Source organism: Stegodyphus dumicola, chromosome X2 (genome assembly GCF_044657685.1).
Source record: "Stegodyphus dumicola isolate Sdum_Otavi_A_Nest chromosome X2, ASM4465768v1".
Taxonomy (NCBI): domain Eukaryota; kingdom Metazoa; phylum Arthropoda; class Arachnida; order Araneae; family Eresidae; genus Stegodyphus; species Stegodyphus dumicola.
In genome coordinates, this window is record NC_140781.1 from 171579834 (window position 1) to 171598786 (window position 18953).

An 18953-nucleotide genomic window follows, 5' to 3' on the forward strand; every position below is an offset into this window, starting at 1 on the left:
GCAACTGTATAGGAGTGATAGCAATAGAATGAGTGACAGCAGCCATTGTGCAAGATGTTATTCTTTTACTAAAAACTCCCAAAAAGAAATTGTTTTTCAAGAAAAGTATATCAGATTTGTACCTGTCTTCAAGAACAGAATCTCTGAACAAAATTTTGTTCCATCCATTTGAAAGACAGAGACAAATCTGTTATGGCTATGGTGGAAATTCTATCATATTTGGGCTCATCCACTGGATAAATAATAGAGAATTGGCATGATAACTAATAATCTCCTGAAGTTTAAATACTCTTGAATTCACTAAAATGTTCTGCTTTTGTGACTGCATTAATTGCAAAAATATATTCATGTATGTTGCCATTAAGTAGATTTTACAATGGATACTGATGGATGTTAGTGCACCATTTGATGTTAGTACACCATTCTCTTAGAATGTATGTGATGATATTCTAAGAGAACTGCAAGATATTCAGAGAAGCTCAGAAAATTTTTCCTCAGCAATTTATTCAGATGCAGGCACGTTCTGAAGCAAATAAATGAAGAACCGTTTGAAATTTCTCTCATGCAGCTGGTAAACTATCAACCATGAATCCATCAAATCCAGTTTTCAAATACCAATTGTTTTATCAGTTTTGGATGGCGCAATCTTGCACTTAAAAGACCATTTTATTACACATAAATATTAAATTTCTTTAATATTTTAGTTCCCCAAAAGAATAAATTCTCCCTTCCAATCCCAATATGAAGGAAAACTCAAAATTCTTTTAATATTCTTCTGATTTGTGGGCTTGTTATATCGGTATTTAAAATGTTGGAAATCAAGTTTAGCAAAGAAAATTGCATCCAGTGTGAATTACTTAATCTGCAATAAAAGTTTAAGAAAGAGATCTGCAATAAAGAGATATTTTTTCTAATATTTCCAACTTTTTGAGAATCTTAACATTATCAATAACCAATTACCTGTAGAAAGATAATTTTTTATGTTTAAATATCTAAAAAAATTGTTTACAAAATAATACACGTAAAGCAGCACGTTTAAAAGGATTATATTGTTGTATATATATATATATATGCATGTGTGCAAGATAAAAAGATATGTAAATCAGCTTTATATTTTAATTTTGTAATAGCATCTTAATTCTTCATTTTTAATTTGAGTATTTCCTCTCTGTATTCTAATAAGATTAATAACTTCTCTGGAATGCGTCATTTCTAGATCAGTCTATGTCATATGGCTTGCATAACGCTGATGACGTAGCTAATTCGGAACCTGAACTCAAAGTTGAGAATTGAAACCTTCTTTTAATAAGCAACCTAAACCAAAATCTTCTCTTGGTGAGTCTCCATATTGGATAATTGTGCACTTTTGCTTCAGCTCTCTTGCTAGTAAGATGCTACTTGCTCGCTGGCTTACTGCTCTTCTTGTCACAATAGTATAAAAAATGTAAATATTCTTGAATAGCCACAATTAGAATGCCAAGTAAATGTGTCTGCAAATGTCAATTAAAATAAAAATGAATATTTAATCTGCCTCGGACTTCCAAGTTTGCTGTTCATTATGGATTCAACATTCTACGTTCTATACTATCAGCATTACAAGCTACCTTCTACACTATCAGCATTAATAAGCTACATTTTACACTATCAGCATTACAAGTTCTTTTTCATCACATATAATACATATATAATAATACTTATAAATATACCTTAAAAGGTTTCACATATTCCTCAAAAAACAATATGCAAAATAAATGTTAAAACATGATATGGTTTAAATTAAAAACTGCTTTTAATGCAGGAATAACTGCAGGAATACTTTTGACCTGATAAAATAATGCATGTACTTTTGTATTGTTGATTGGTATTTTATTAAAATTTCAACATTAATAACATAATAATAATACAAATGCAATTGAATGAATTCAATGAATGTTAAATAACTTGACATAATTGTAGATAAATAATTTTAGATTAAAGTCAATTTTTAAATTTCAAAATTACAAATAAGAAAATTTGCACAACAGCAGTTTAGACAATATAATGGCGATTATACCGCCAAAAATTAAATTCAAAGTACGCCACTGAGGTGCTTCTGAGTTATTTAACTGAAATAAAGATAAATGTACATGGAGATTCTAATGCATTAAAACAGAAGTCACAAAAATGTGAACAACATAAAAAAGAGAATATGCTTGTAAAGTTCAATAATCGCGTATACATGTAAATCTCAAATTTAACAAGGAATGGTAACAATCTAAAATATATATTCGCTATTAAAATACTTTGTACTCTTACATTTTGATTTTAAATATAAGCTCTTTGGTAAATGAATATTTTGATCAAACAATTTTAGTATTTAGTCTAAAATAATTTTTTTTCTGAATTATATTTAAATAAATTCTGTCAAATGGACTAGAGAAAAAGGCCCAACATGAATCAAATCATAATTCATGTACAATAAATATCTTAATAATTTACACAATTTAAAATATAGATGGACAAATTTTCAGCTAAGTTGTAAATATTTGTATTAGCACAATTTTTTAAAAATATTTAACAGTATATATTTCTTTACAATTTCATGTTATATAAGCATCTGTTAAATATCTCCCAGACATTACATTCGGAACTTTTTGAAACAAAACTAAACTTGAAAAACTGAATTTAGTTATTTTGATCAAAACAGCACAGAAGATTGCACGGAATGCTTATTTTTCACATCTTCAAGATGTATCCTCTAGTACTCCATCATCATCTACGTCTAGTTCATTTTCAAACATTCTTTGAAGCAAGTTTTCAACATTTTTGCCTAAAATATTAAAATAAAGAATGTTAAAAACACAAGTTCATTCAACAAACATATATTATTTTACATATGCCCCATTTGTGATATCATGGCCACAATAAATTACCAAAACTGAAATTAAAACTGCATGTATGTGGTGTGACAAAATATTTATTATGGACATAATTTGTACCAAAATGTCAGAAACTTGCTTTTTGATAAAAACTGAATAATGGTCTTTCATGATATATCAGGATACAAATTTTTATTGTCCAAATTTCAGTATAAAATCTTAAAATTTAAAATTAAACAAATTTCTGCAGCACATGTATTATGTCATATTTTTAAGACACTGCAAGAAAACAAATATATTTATGTTCCAGTAAAGTTCATTCATTCAACAGCCATATATTATTTATATATGTCTTAACTCATGATTAAAATGAATTTCCGAAATTGAAGCAAAAGAATATACGAATTTATTATGACTGAAAAAAATTACTGTCATACACATCATAAAGTAGCAATAAAATAACACAAACTTACTTTTCGTTAAATGAAATCGAATATCGGTTTTTCCTGATAAATCGGGATAAACAGCCTCATTTTTATTTTCCACGTTTTCATCATCAGATTCAATCATATCCTCTGAATCAACAACCAGCCGATCATCATCTGTACCTTTAGTATGCTGCGAAGGTCTCCTGAAAAGCGAAAAAAACGTAAATATGAATAAAAATACAGGCTTTTGATATATTCAAGTATTTCAGTTCAGCATTCATCAAGAAGTTAAAGCAAGTAAACACTGACCTCCCTAACTGAAGTCCCATTTCAATAATCTTTTTCTCCATTGCACTTTCTAATTTGCTTTTACAAAAAGAATACTCCAAAATGAAAGCTTCAAGGACGAAGGCCGTGAAAATGCTAAAATCAAAATTAAATAAATAAGTAAGTATCTTTTACATTTACAAAATTTCTACTTCAAAGCTAACAAATACAATAATATTTGAAATATAAAAATTAAACTTGATCTGTAATAGAAGCATTCCGATAAGGGTGTTTATTTTAAATGGTCTAAAAATTTATTTCATTACTTTTGACTGTGAAATAATAATGGTAATTAGTAATGTACTAGCAGTTAAAAAAATTAATAAACTTAGGTCCTAATTTATGAAGAGAATAATTAAATATTCTTTCACATAAACAAATCTTCACTTACACTGAAGGATTTCATTTCGCAAGATCCATAAACATATTATTATGCATTAAAATTTATAACGAATACAAATACCACGATGCTAACTGCAATATTTTAATATTATATATGCAAATACGCACATAATTCTACTGCTAAATTAATCTATTAATGAATAACAGTGGCAGCATAACCATGGGAGGTTCTTACATAAACGTTATATATCCTGTTATGTTCATTCATCTGTAAAGATATTAAGTATTTTTGGAAAGCAGGAAAGACGAAAAATTAGCAGTGCCCTCGCCGGCACTCGAACCACGGAGCTCTCAAATACGTGCCGAGTGTGCTGAATACTACACCACGAAGGCATACTAAGAAGGCGGAAGAAATACCTTATAAATCTCTCTCTATATATATTGTTTCATAAGAATAAATTGAATTTAATTAAAAATTAAATTTAAATACAAATTTAATTAAAAATTAAAATAAATTAAAATTTAATTTTTAACAAACATGTATAAAAGTAAAAAAGCAAATTTAAATCCTAAAAAAAGCTAAAATAATTTTTAAAAAAATTTAAAAAAAAAAAAGTGCAAACATATAAAAGATTTAATTCTCGAACTAATCTACAATATCATTTAAATTCAGAAGCATAAGCAAATCAAGTGCAAAATCAATCCATGAAAATAAATTCATTAATTTAGCAAATTAAAATTAAACTAAATTTTTTTTTAAAATGCATAAGTGAATGACATAAGTAGGCAGGAGACAGACTTATCAAGGGGAAGTTGCCTCCAAACCTAACTCTCCAATCATTCAATTCGTGTTTCGTCATTCATGTAGGCAAGGGTAAAAGTCAAAACCAAAAGTAATACCAATAAAGTGGTATCCTTAGAAATTAACATTTAAGAATTAAATTTAAGAAAAGTTTTAAAAGGAAAATACTAATGAAGTCTTTTGAGAAACTAGCAAGTAAAGTCAAGTCTCTCTCTCTATATATCTATATATCTCTCTATACATACACACGCTTGTGTGCAAAATTAAGAGAATTTGCATATTATGTTGAATTTCTGAAAAACTATAATGAAATTTGGTATGAATGTACTTTTTTAACAGAGAAAGAGCTGTACCATTCAAAAGTCATTTCATATGCACATGATTATCAGTGAAGCTCATAATGCACGAATGTCCAAAATCCACATTGTGATAATCTGAAAATGAGTCGAATATGGGGTATGATTCCCTCTCACAGCCAGACAAGACACACAGCATGACGGCATACTAGATAGGAGTTAGTTGAGGAGTTCTTGTCGATCCCATTCCTAGAGCAATGGAGTTTCCAACTTCGGGATGGTTCTCAGAGTGGGATGGTGAGATGAAATTACCCTCCTAAGAGCTTCTCAGATGTGCTCTGTATGGTTAAAATCAGAAGATCTGGCTGGCCAATCCGTGCGGGGAATATCCTCACTTTCCGGGGAATCGTCGACCAGCTGAACCCTACGTGGACGACTGTTGTCGTCCATTAACAGAAAACCAAGACCAACTGTTCCCACGAAACATTGAACGCAGGCTCTACAATCTCCTCGCTGTATCTCATAGCAGTCAGGAAGCCTTTGCTAAACACATGTAGGGGGTGGTGGGGCTGTCCAACATAATGCCCGCCCAAACACCTCCACATTGTAATGATCCTCTTCCCTGATGAGGGAGGGATGGTATCTTATTCCAAATTCTCCTCATATAGGTACGCCCGGAATCAGTGTCCAGGCTGAATATCAACTCCTCTGAAATAAGCACAGCCCTCACTAAAGTCCACTGGTGCAAGGTGCATACTGCACTATGCTAAATTCGCTATCTTGTGTACTGCAGTGAATGAGACGCGAACAGCTGGTCTTCTGACATACAGTTCTATCTCATGAGGTTCGGGCAACTGTAGATTGTGAAACATAAGTTCCAGTTGCAGCATACAGCTTAGTAGTCCCGTATCGCCACGATAAAGTGCCAAATAACGAACTTCATTCGTCGTTGTGGATCTTAGTCGACCTTGTCCAAGTCTTCTCGATATAGATCCAGTGTCTTGAAACTGTTTCCACGAATTGCAGACGACAATGGGCATTATATTGAGCTCTGTAGCCACCTACACTTTTCATTGGGCTGCCTCTAATCTACCGACAATTCTCCATCTCATTCAGTCCTCCTTACGTTCATGGCTACTCATCTTACCTGATATATTATAAAATTTACCTAACTCCTGCAAGAAATGCGGCAAATGTTCTGAAGGAGTATGAGCACACAAATCGCCGAAAATACCTAGTGCGCTTATATCTGCTCTACAATCACAGATCCACAGACATGCATATGAACGCTCCCGTATTCGACTCTGAATAGTTGCATAATTCTTCGGCGGCATAATTAGTACCTTCAACTCAATACTTTTCGTAAAAATGGACATAATTTGCAAATTCTCTTAATTTTGCACCCAAGTGCGTATACACAAACACACGCAGACAAATAAAATGAAATATTTTAAGTCAAAATCATCTCAACTTTTTAATCCATGACTTTTCCCTACTTAATCACTTTACTTTCACATACTTTTCTTAACGTGCCATTCCCCGAATCCACTTCCTACCCAGAAAATTACATAACACTTGCCTACATATTCATGGAGTAATTTCCATAATACTAATCCTACAATTATTTCTAATTTATAAAAACTGTTGAGTCGAATTTTCTGCTTAGACACAATTAATTTATGGCATCCAAATTACCAAGCATGTGTATATGTAAGTATCAGGAAGGCAGCAGCACAACACGACTGACCAGAAAAAGCGAGGTAAGAGGCATGATACTATATAGAAGAGAGAAAGTATGAATGACGAAATACTTAATTACATTAAATTAATTATTTTAATTAAATAATTAAATAACTTAGTGTTAGCTGTGTACTCATCACCTAGAAATCAAGTCACACGGGCGCTAGGCAGGTTTTTTCTCATGTAAATAAATTATTTAATCTTGGTCATTGATTGAGAGTTAATTTAAGAAACTTTTTAACTGAATGTCAATGAAATATTACTGAACTGCTATTATGTTTTTTTTAAAAAAAATTTTACTGTGCTACTGCAAACGAAAAACACGTTCTCGGAAACTAGTTTAACTAGTTCTTCATGTATTCTTGGAATTTGTTCTTATGCCTGTTTTGCTTTCGAAATATTTAAATCCCGTTGATGTACACTCTAAATGATATACCAAATATAGTTAGATCTTTAAAATCTTCATCAACCAAAGCAGTTAAGTTACTACAAAAATTTGTGTTTGATAAGAAAGGTGACCGCGCAAATCGCAAACTACTTCGTGAATTCACTGGACTAGATGGTTCTTTTCAATCCCCAGAAACTATTCATTTTTCTAGATCTATCTTAATGTCTTAGATTTAGATTGTTCCACTTCCGCTGAAGAATGTTATAATACAGTCGTGAACGCTTTAATTTCGATCAGAAACTACTATTTCTGATTCTTATTCCAATAGTGAATTAGAAAACCTATAACAACACATAATACTCGAAAATAAAATGCCTTTTAAAATCAGTTACATCGTAAGCGCGCAGTAAAGAAATTTTTCGAATTTGGCAGCTATCCAAATTCAGTGGCTTGTTTACATAAACATCAAATAAACAATACGAATGGAAATTAATCGGTTGGGAACAAAAATATTGGTTTAATATTTCCTTTAATATTACAGTTCCAAGTCTCTTCCCAACAGATTTCAGCTGGAACCATGCACAGAGGATTGGCATGCATAGTCGGGTGCCTGTGAGAAAACCACTCATTTCTGCTCAACATGCAAGAATTCGTTTGCAGTGATGTGTCAGGAAAGATGACACTGGACATCTGAAGGATTAGAAATGGGTAATGTGGCCAGATGAATCATGCTACACCGTATTTTGTACTGATGGAAGACGTTGAATAAGGCGAGAACCCTATGAAGGCATGAAACCCATCTTGCCTTATTCACACTGTGCAAGGATCTGGTGGGAGTATTATGATATGGGACATGTCCTGCTGGCATGGATGTGGTGCCCTGGTGTTCCTTGAGGGTAAACAAACAGCCATGAGATACCTAGATATATTGGAAGATCAAGTGCACCCTGCAATGCTGCATTTTTACCCTGATGGCGACAAATATTTTATGAACTATAAGGCAATATACATAGTGCCAGAAGTATTCAAAATTGGTTCGCTGAACATTACTCTGACTTCCAACACCTTACCCTGGCCATCGCATAGCTCGGATCTTAACCCCACAGAAAATGTATGGGATATGGTGGAAAGATGCATCCGACAGCACTCCCCTCTTCCATCTAATTTACAAGATCTAAAATGCTGCATAGCCAATGCATGGTATTCTCTGGATGTAAACACACTTTAGAAGCATGTAGACTTGATGCCCAAATGAATCGGAGCGGTTATCCGTGCAAAAGGTGGTCCAATAAAATACTGATAATGGTTTTCTAATTCATTGGCCAGTCTGTGTATATTCAATGAATCATTATCAACACAGTCAAAAAATAATCATTGTTAATGCATATTTAGTACACAGCCATGTTGTCCAACACAGCGACATGGAGGAAATGAATATTTGAGATATGAGTGCTGGGATATTTTTGCTGCTGACTGCTGGATATTTTTAATTAATTAAATCTTTATAAAGACAAATGTTTTACAATACACATACTTGACATTTTAGTACTTTAAAACATTGTATCCTTTCTGGATGCATGTGTTTTGTTTTTAGATATTTAAATGCTTAAATGGACTGAGTTTTTAATATTACCCCTTTCAATAATTTGCTCTACTTGTAACAAAAATCTTTCCATGCATGCGAGTTTGATTCTAAAAGGGTTCTCAATCAACAATAACGAAAGAGGGGGAAAAAATGAAAAACCAACATTTCATGCAAAGCTCTAAGTTACAAACATAATGGCCATTATATTAACCATCTCTCACACATATCAGATGAGTGGGTTTACTAGTATGCAAATATTATTAGCTCTGAGAAGTTATTTTTAAGATAAAAACTGATTAAAAATTAACCAAGATTTATGCATAAGTATTATTTAGTTGCATTTATGAAATTTCATCATACTGTGTGTGAAAGTGAATATAGAAATAGGGATGCTTTTATAATGATGCCTGGTCATAGAAGTGATAGCATGTTTACATCTTTATGCAGGTTGACCACCATTCACTAAGGCAGCAGCCTTCCATAGGTGCCAGCAATAAAAGTACCCACACTCTTATGAGGTTGATTCCTATTTGAAAAGGCAAAACAAGCTACTGCTATGCCACTGTTCATGATGCTTACAGAAATAATTCTACTGCATGACTGCATTATGAATTTTCTAAATTCTGCTAGCATAAAAGATGTGCACATTGCCCAACTTCAGAGTTATTTAAAATCGTCTCCAGTACATTTCTTATCAATCAATTCTTACAAATTTAAGTTTTCAACTTTTTTTACTGAAATTTTAATTAAAAAACATTTTTAAAGTTTAAAACATCTTATTTAAAAATTAAACTAGGAAGAAATAAAGATACTTACTTCAGAACAATGATAACACAGATCAAGTGAAAAGCAAAAAAGTACAGTCTTGCTACTTTACTGGTGACTAATACAAAACCATTGGCTATCAGTACAAAAGTTAAGAAACAATTCTTAATGGAATGCATTTTATGTTACAACAAAGACAATATACTGGCCATCAAAATTAAAGGATAATGACATAAATAAAACCTAACTGAAACTTCATGAAATACTATTAATAAAAATTTGTACAGAAGCATCAGTTAACATAATTACAATGATTGACAGTTGATTATTTGCAAAATATTGGATTTAAAACAAAATTTAAGGAAATTGGAAAATGAAGAAAAAATTAAGTCACCTCTTACAGAAAACACTTCGGACAGATATGCATACCTGATGTCTTGATTTCATAGACTTACCAAAGAGTTGATCAAATCTTGTGGAATTGCCCGCCACTTTTCTAAATGTGCACTTTTCAGCTCTTGGAGGGTCTGGGGCTGAAATTCCGCACCCTAAGGCATCTCTAACATGCTCAGTCAGGTGTGTAAGGCGGCCGATCCATTCGAATATCTTCTGTTCGCAAGTATTCTGACACCACATATACTCGATGAGGCCGAGCATAGTCAACCATTAGCAAAAACTCTGGCCAACAGCACTCCTAACAGTCTAACATGGAGTTCCAATATCTCGTCTACATATCTCCGAGCGCTTACACAACCTCCTTGAAAGCTATGCAGCTTGGTGCGGCCATTTTCACGATTCCTTCCCAAACCACGGATGCGGAAATGTGATATTTCATGGACACGGGAAGGCAAGCAGCATATTCCTTCCTTTCTCCAGGCCAAAACACCTCTAGCATCATTGTTCAGACTATATCTGGATTCATCAGTAAACAATACTCGGGCCCAGTCATCTTGAAGCCATCAGACATGACGACGGCACCAGTTTAAATGGGCCCCTCTGGAAATTGGAGTGAGGACGGACACAACCATCGATTTTCTCGCATACAGTCCAGCCTCGTTAAGCATTCGTGCAGCAGAACACCCAGACCTACCAAGCTCAAGGCTGCCTTAACACGATTTATTATTGGCTCAACCTCCAGAGATGATCCGATGTAGCACCACCACCCAAGGTCAATCCAGAGGGATTTTAAATGTTTCACTCGCTATCAAAGTACTGTGGGGGATGGCTAGCAACCATCTAAAATAAAGTCACAAGGTTGACATCGCCGTTCCCTCTGTACTGACCGAGGGGAGTCCATCCCACCTCGAATAGAACGGCTAATTCGAGTTCCTCTGACTGCCTGAAAGTCTAAAATCAAATCTCTTGTAGTCGTTTCGCGGTTACTTCGAGCCGCCAACAACAGAAAACGGTGTTCTGATGCAGTTGTTGCTCTTTGTCGTTCTTGACCAGGCTGTCTGTCAACTGATCCAGTGCTCCAAACGCGGCTCCAAATTCTTGATATCACTCTTTGAGCGATATTCAAATCTTTAGCTAGCTCCATTTGTGTTTGACCTCCCTCGATTCTACCAATTATTCGCCACTTTTGACCTTCACTTAAATGATGGCTTTGAGCAAGAACTACTGAATACTATCACTCTCAGAAACCACATTCACTATAAACAATACTAAAAGACCGGAATTCCAACATGTGTCCATTGCGCACAAATATCGTCAATCACTGAATTTGCATGTTTCCGGAGCAAATTTAGCGCGAAAGTGAAATTTTGTGTTCAATTGTAATTTAAACAACATGAATAATTACAGCATTGGTTGCAACATTAACGTAGTCAGAATATTTTTCTCATTATCCTTTAATTTTGATGATCATTGTATATATTAATCTGAATGATCCAGAATTACAAAAAACCAGCATGCTTATAAAGAATTTAAAAACAAAATAATTTTACGATTTAGAAAAGCTTTTCTTGAAAAGTTGCATAAATATTAACATAATGTGAAAAGAAATGATCATATATATTAAAAAAATATATATATTATTTGCATTTTTGCACTAAGTTACTTTTTTTATTTAGTATACATAAAAAATTAGGAATTAAACTGCAAAAAGTGATGAAACAAAATGATAAATTTGTTGGAGCTATTTATAATGGATCTAGCCCAGACAAGGGAGGGATAATACCATGGGCTTAATATTTTATACTCAGCCAATTATTAATTAATAATATAGTACTTAATACTGCAAGCTAAAATATTTTATAATCAGCCAATTATTAACTATAATTTCCTAATCTAGCAATTATCAATGAGAAACTTAATAACAAGTTGAAATTTTAAATTATTTTTCATTAATGAGTTATAAAATTCCATCATTTTTCAAGTTAAGTATACTAATTTGCTAAGCAAATGCTGAACGAATTGGTTAACTTTTTTAAATATTAGAGTTTTAAAAATTCCTCAAAGTAATGGCATTTACTTTTTTTAAAATAAGTATTTGCGAATTCAGAGAAATTATTAGATTTCACCATAATGCCTTTAGGTCAGTAAAAGTTCCTCATGAACTCTATATCATTTCATGCAGCTAAATTCGGAAAGGAGAGAAAAGTACTATGGAACATAAAATTCACACACTACAGGCTTTCAATCATAACAGAATTCCTCAAAATTCCTACTCCTACAACAATTTGTATTTTTTTTCTGTTTTACAATACTTTAATAATGCACTGTTTTATTCAGTTAATAACAATAACAATATTACACACATATAATATCCCAGTACAGGACCACCGTTCCTAGGCCATTAGCTGCCCGCATACTTTCCTAAAATTGCCTCACCCAAATTTAGAAAAAATTACTCAGTGATTAATAAAATTTTTATTTCATACTCAGTAATACTTACACATAACAAATTGTATAAAAAGTAGTTACATATGACAAGTACTCAAAATGAATTAAAAATATTTAGGCATGGTATAGCGAGAGTCCTGCCGCCCCTCGATTTTGTCTGCCCCCGTACTTTTATGCGTTGCACCTCTGCTAGGAACGGCCCTGTTTTAATATGCACCAAATGTCCAGCATACATATTAATGCTGAAGATAGAAGGGGAAAAAAAGCTAGTAAATGGGGATATAATGTATAGGTTATAGCATATTGATTTAATGGTTTTATTTGATTATGGAAAGCACACAAGGGTTATCTGTCTAAGGGAAGGGATGCCTTTGTTGAGTACGTTTTAAGAGGAGTGGATTGTATTCACATTACACAAGAGAAAAACAATGAAAATGTGCAGGCAGCCACCCCGTTCGCCTGGAATCAAATCTAGGTAAAACTACCAGTATTGAGCGATTTTGCCGTTTGGCTGCTAGTTTGCTATAGCACATTGAACATTAATGAAAAAAAATTCAGAGGTTAGCAGCCTTCTCCATTCTGAGGTTTTCATGATTAAAATGTGTGAGGTTTTTCATTGAGTATTAATTTAATGCTAATACTCTGATAAGCTACCAAACTTCATGCACAGCTTCATTTTGGAACATTTTTAATGGCAAGAAGGAAAAATTACATTAGACATCAAAATAAACAACTGAAATGTCATCAGCCCTATGCAAGCATCACACTGTTGCTTTTGAATAACTTCTTAATATGCTGATGGTATTTGTTTATAGAAGCAACTGGATAAGCATAAATGTCAGCTTTCAATTATCTTCATACAGTATAATCCAATGGCTTCAAATCAAGAGATACGACAAGCCACTAAATGGAGCCACTACATCTAAAACACCTTTTGCTATACATGTAGAGATGCCTGAAAACCCCATGCAAAATGGACTGATACTTTATCTTGCATAAACCATGTGCTTCAAACCCAGAAATAAAAAGAAAATAAGAGTCATTATGAGAACCCTCACTATATAACTGGTTGAAGCCTTTCCATTGAAAAGGTTTCCTACCCTGCTCATTTTTATCAGCCCAATCAGGCTGCTGTTTGCACCCTACAAATAATCGTACAAGTTGTTTTTCTGTTTTAAACATGCCAAGTTTATTCAAAATTTCCGAAGATATATGTGAATTTATTATATTGGCACGTTTTTAAATTTGGCATATTTGTTTAAAATGATAATATCATCGTATGTGGTTTAGGCACTTTGTTAAAATTATTTGAAAGTAGAAACGATGTGACTTTTTTCCCGCTTATGCACAATGTAAAAAGCTAGGAACACTGTGACTTTTTTCCTGCTCCTCCACAATGACTGGGAAATAGGTTGTCATATATTAAGAAGTTCGCCAAGTAAATTATTCTTGGTGCAAACTGAAAAAAGTACACCAAATTAAATTTTTAAATTTCTCTGTAAATTTTACAAAATTTAATATTTAAGCATAATTTAAGTTGTAGAATCAAAATATGGAAAAAAATTGGTATGTTATTCCAGAAAAAGTTCCATTTTGTGTAAAAATACCTATGTTAGAACAATGCTATATATAAATATAATCTATATCCTATGTCGCACTTTTGAGATATGAAAAACTCAATTTGAATTTCATCATTAGGCCCAGTAGAACGGGAGATATGGAACTGCTCTCCCTTTTTCTTGCACAGTGTATTTAGTGAGTATGAAATAAAAATTTTACTAATCATTAAGCATTTTTTTTTTTGGTTTAATTTGGAGGCGGCAATCTTAGGAAAATATGCGGGCAACTAATAGCCTAAAAACGGCCCTAACCCTATATCCAACCTATATATATATACATTAGTATAAGAGAAATGAGAAAATGATTATCCATATCACTAAAGGATATCATGCCACTGATTAACAACCATGAGTTCAAATAACACGACCAGTGTATTCAAGATGTTATTAAAATTGTTGCTGCAGTATTGGCTTTGATAGAAAACTGATCCATTTAATAACATATTACCACAATACAGATCAGACATGTTATTCCCATTCTGGTATCCGTAGTACTTTATTTTGTTATGAAAAATTTCCATGCCTATTATTGCAAAGACATAATATACAACCTGGAAAGAAAATTTTAAAATATTAATGAATTGTAAAAGAGTAACATAACAATTAACACTTGCAGCAAAAATAAGTTTTTCAAATTTGATGAAACTCACTAAAAGGACACCTCCATAAGTTAAGATTGAAGGCCCAAGATTCATGATTGTTGTAACAATAACCTGAAATCTATTAAAAAAAGTATATTTTTCAAAAAAAAAAAAAAAAAAAAAAAAAAAAAAAAAAAAAAAAACATGATCTTTGAACTTAGGATATACTTATTACAGAAAATAAATAGACAAAATTAAATCATATAACATATAATCAAAGTTTATTCTAATTTTAACCTAGCGGAAATACACTAAAAATATATATCTAGTTACCTTTCGATTCCGCCAATAATTTTAACAAGTCTAAGCACTCTCAATACAAGCAAGATATCCAAAGTACGTGTTTTGTCATCAACTACGCAAAGAGAAAAACAGCATTACACTATAGAAGAGTAAAGAAAGATTAAGGTCCAAGAATTCTGAAAGTCAACTTTATCAACAAAACCAGATCACATTATCAACAAAATTCAAATTTACAATAATTTAAAAAAAAATTTATATCCAAATTAAATATGTTTTATTATTGATTAAAATGCACAGTGAAAAATTTGCTGCAGTCTAATTAATATCTTAAATTATACAACCAAAGTATTATACTTAGAACTTCATATTTATGATAATTTAAAATGCTTGAACAGTAAAATAACATATTACACACAAGAAAAAATTTGCTTATATACACATTTTTCAAACACTTTTCTTTTTTCTTTTTAAAGAAGCAGTAACATATCCACATTATAGTATAATTATTCTTTAGTCATGATGATTAGGAAAACATATTTCAGATACTATATTAAAGACATTTTAATGCATCTAAAGATCTCCCATTAACTTGGATATACACCATGTTCCATGGTTTATCAGCAGTTTTACTGTTATACAAGATAATTTCAAAGCAAAGCATACCCACGGTACAAAATAATTCTTATTTAAGAAATCAAACATGTCTTTAGCACATGTTTGATTTAATTAATAAATTATTAAATATAAAAAATATTGCCAAGAGCACATAAAATATTAATAAAAGTTTTTAGATAGATACAATTAATGAAAATATTATCAACAATAAGATAAAAATATTAAATGCGCTTGGATATGGATACAGGTTCAAGATACTTGTCTATGAAAAAAATCAATTATCTACTAAAAGTAATGACTGCTTCTTGAATGATGGTCAAATTACAGTTATTGAATTTGTTTATCTCCAAACCAGTCTCGAGAGTACGTGGAGTTCCAAGAACGACCAAGCAGAGTTGGGAGCTATACTCGAGTGCTTTACAGTGAGGCTGTCTCCACCATTATTGCCTGACAGTGTGAAGGCTGTGTCGCTGAATGTGTCAGCGTGTTTATAACAGTTCGACGACAGTAAAAGTGATTTTGGAGCTATCTGATTAATATTTTGTAAATAAAGTGTGTTTTGATACTTCGTCAAGTGTCGTCGTTATTCACTCTAAATCTACGAACCCCATACAAACGTGAAGGAAGAAAATAACATAACAATATAAAGAAAATGTTTTGTGAGTCTAAATTAGTAAAAGCGTGTTAGTACGAAATAAAACATTTAGTTTAGGACTATAAGAATATTTTTTGTTCCTTCTCTTGAGAAGTTGCAAATTAAGTGGACTCCGTGATAGAATTTGAAGTAACTGCAAAATAAGCATGGTACAATTTGAATTTAAACGTTAAATATTTGTGCTTTATTTTACTCATAAGCTATGATATTATGGTGCTTTAAAGTTAGAACTTTACGTACAACATTTAGGAATACATCAAAGCTATTGCCGAAGAAATTACAAAAACGAAAAAAAATATTTCCAGACTTCACGAATTGAATTCACAGTTACATGATAAATTCCAGCGGCTAGAAAGTATTTAACATGCAATTTCTGAATTATTGCTTGATGAGGGCTACGTAAAACAAGAAAAGGGGGATGTTAAGGATTTCAGCAAAGCTGAAAATCATAGAGAACAGCATTTTAAGTAAAAGGTTGAAATTTTTGAAAAAAAAAAAAAAAAAAAAAAAAAAACCTGATGATGAGATCAATTCAGTCGCCATGTAACCAAAAACTATGGGTTGCCAAATTTAGAGATTCAGAGATTTAATGGAGATATGAAAGCCTTTTTGGGATTTTGGGGATTTAGTGTTACTGCGGTTGATACTCTTCCTTGGCGAGCAAGATCACCAGACCTTTCACCAATCGAACATGTCTGAGACATGATAGGCCACCAGATTCGGGCACCACAAAATATCGCAGATCTGGAGCAACAACTGATGAATGCCTAGCAGAATGTGCCGCAGAATGACATCAGGAACCTCTAGAACTTCTTGCCTCACAAATTCACGAATTCATTGCCGCCAGGGGCAGTTCGACCAACTACTAATTTGAACACTCAATGGGTGATTGTGAGCCGTGAACAGGTACTATGAACTTGATTTTTTAATCATTTTATTATCTGTGTATGAGCTATACACATATTCAATTTCATCAAAAACAACCATTTCCTTCATGGTGCTTTGATTTTTTTTCCCCTAAGAGTGTATTTGCAAATAATCGGGTAATCCCGATGAACCGGCCTACTACACTCTACCTAGAATGAAACTTCTTGGAACTGCCATTGTGTCACTATTAACAAAGTCTATTTTGGAAAATATAAATTTACCATTAAAAACGTATTTTTGGACAGATTCTCTGGTGATGCTGGCATGTACAGCTAAGAAGGAGGCCTGCAATAACTTTGTTGGTAACAGAGTTAAAGAAAATCGACAGCTGGAGAAATCTATCTGGTGAACTTAATCCAGCCGATTTACCATCTCGATCTTGTACTTGGCACACATTGCTGAAAACGAGATGGTGGGAGGCTCCTTCATGGTTAAAGAAACCTGGAATTCCGTGTCCTGTAATGAACATAGTTCGCTCAGAAGATTTACAAGAGCGAATAAAACCGTATCGTGTGCCTCAAGTATTCAAGGAACTGAAAAATTTAGTTATAAATTGGTGTATTTACCGAAAAATTCTAAACCAGCGATTCTCAACCGGTGGTATGCAAGAGAAAAATAGGTGATACGCAAAGAAAAAAGGTATTTTTAACTTTTAAATTAAAAAAATTAAATACCCTAACATCCTGTTTAAATTTTTTCTCTAACGCTCGAAATGTTATGTGATCTGAGCTTTGTTTACGTCAATAGGTGCTCACAGACATTAGCAAAATCATCCCGTTTTTATTTTCACAAATATTTTTTTACCCATAGACATAACAAAATTTGTCATAAATGATGTTTTTAAAAGGATTAATAGAAATACATGTTGTATTTAATAGGAAATAAGTTCCTATAAAATGATAATAGTATCTTATAATTCTTTTATAGTTAATCGATTTATTAACATGTTTACATTTCATGTCGAAAACATTTCCGGGCTCATAGTGCTCTATTTTCAATTAGAATCATTTTTAAGGTCGATTTGCTGTTTCTAACAGCAGGTATTTTGAATTCTTGTTGCTCTGTATTCCTTACTTTTCTAAGTGGTTTGAAAATAGCGTTGTTTGTTTTTGAAGAACTCGTAATATATTGTGCATTTAAATATTTGTGAAAAAAATAATAAAACAAACCTAGATTTTCAAAATGGAAAAATGGCTAGGACTGCCTAAGTGGAAAAGTGATGATTCACAAGTGATGGATGCAGGACAATGTACTAGCACTAAGAATATTGAAAAGAAAAGAAAAATTGTTTATAGAAAATATAATAAAAGTTCTTTATCAGTTTTGCTTTACTTGGAATGGAGATGAAATGGACCCTCAACTACAATATGTTGTTTGTGCTGAACTGTTGTCCAATCAAAGTATGAAACCATCGTTTCCTAAAAGACATCTTGAATCTAAGCATGCCAATTTAAAGGATAAATCTTAAGAATATTTTAAGAGAAAATTATCGGAGTTCAAAAATAGTAAACAAGTAATGAAAGGTTTGGTTATTTCAAGATAAAAAGTTTTGGAAGCTATTTAACTTGTCAGCCTACAAACTGCCAAGACTGGCAGGCTCACACCTATTGGTGAAAACCTTATATAACCAGCAGGTGAAGATATCGTTTAAACATAATTCAGCGAAAAGGCGGCTAATGAACTTAATAAAATTCTGTTATCAAATGATACAGTAAGTCAACGAATTCATGAAATTGTAAATTCCATGAGACACTTATTCACAAGTAAAACACAATGAGTATTTCTCATTGCAACTGAATGAAAGTACTTTGTTCAATTATTACTTTATCATTGCAATTGGATGAAAGTACTTTGTTCAATTATTACTTTACATACATT

General features: G+C 32.4%; 1 protein-coding gene across 2 annotated transcripts in view; it reads right to left on the reverse strand.

Moving 5' to 3' along the window:
* Positions 1-1028: 1028 nt before the first annotated feature.
* Positions 1029-18953, reverse strand: part of LOC118184938 (two pore calcium channel protein 1-like) — a 125193-nt gene continuing 107268 nt past the window's right edge. For both annotated transcript variants that reach the window (XM_085809102.1, XM_035354687.2), the window contains exons 12-18: positions 14909-14990; positions 14645-14714; positions 14323-14545; positions 9583-9673; positions 3596-3709; positions 3332-3489; positions 1029-2809 (exon numbers count right to left, since the gene is read on the reverse strand). In XM_085809102.1, the coding sequence (XP_085665228.1) occupies positions 2724-2809; positions 3332-3489; positions 3596-3709; positions 9583-9673; positions 14323-14545; positions 14645-14714; positions 14909-14990 (824 nt within the window). In that variant the 3' untranslated portion in view covers positions 1029-2723. The remainder of the gene's footprint in view (positions 2810-3331; positions 3490-3595; positions 3710-9582; positions 9674-14322; positions 14546-14644; positions 14715-14908; positions 14991-18953) is intronic.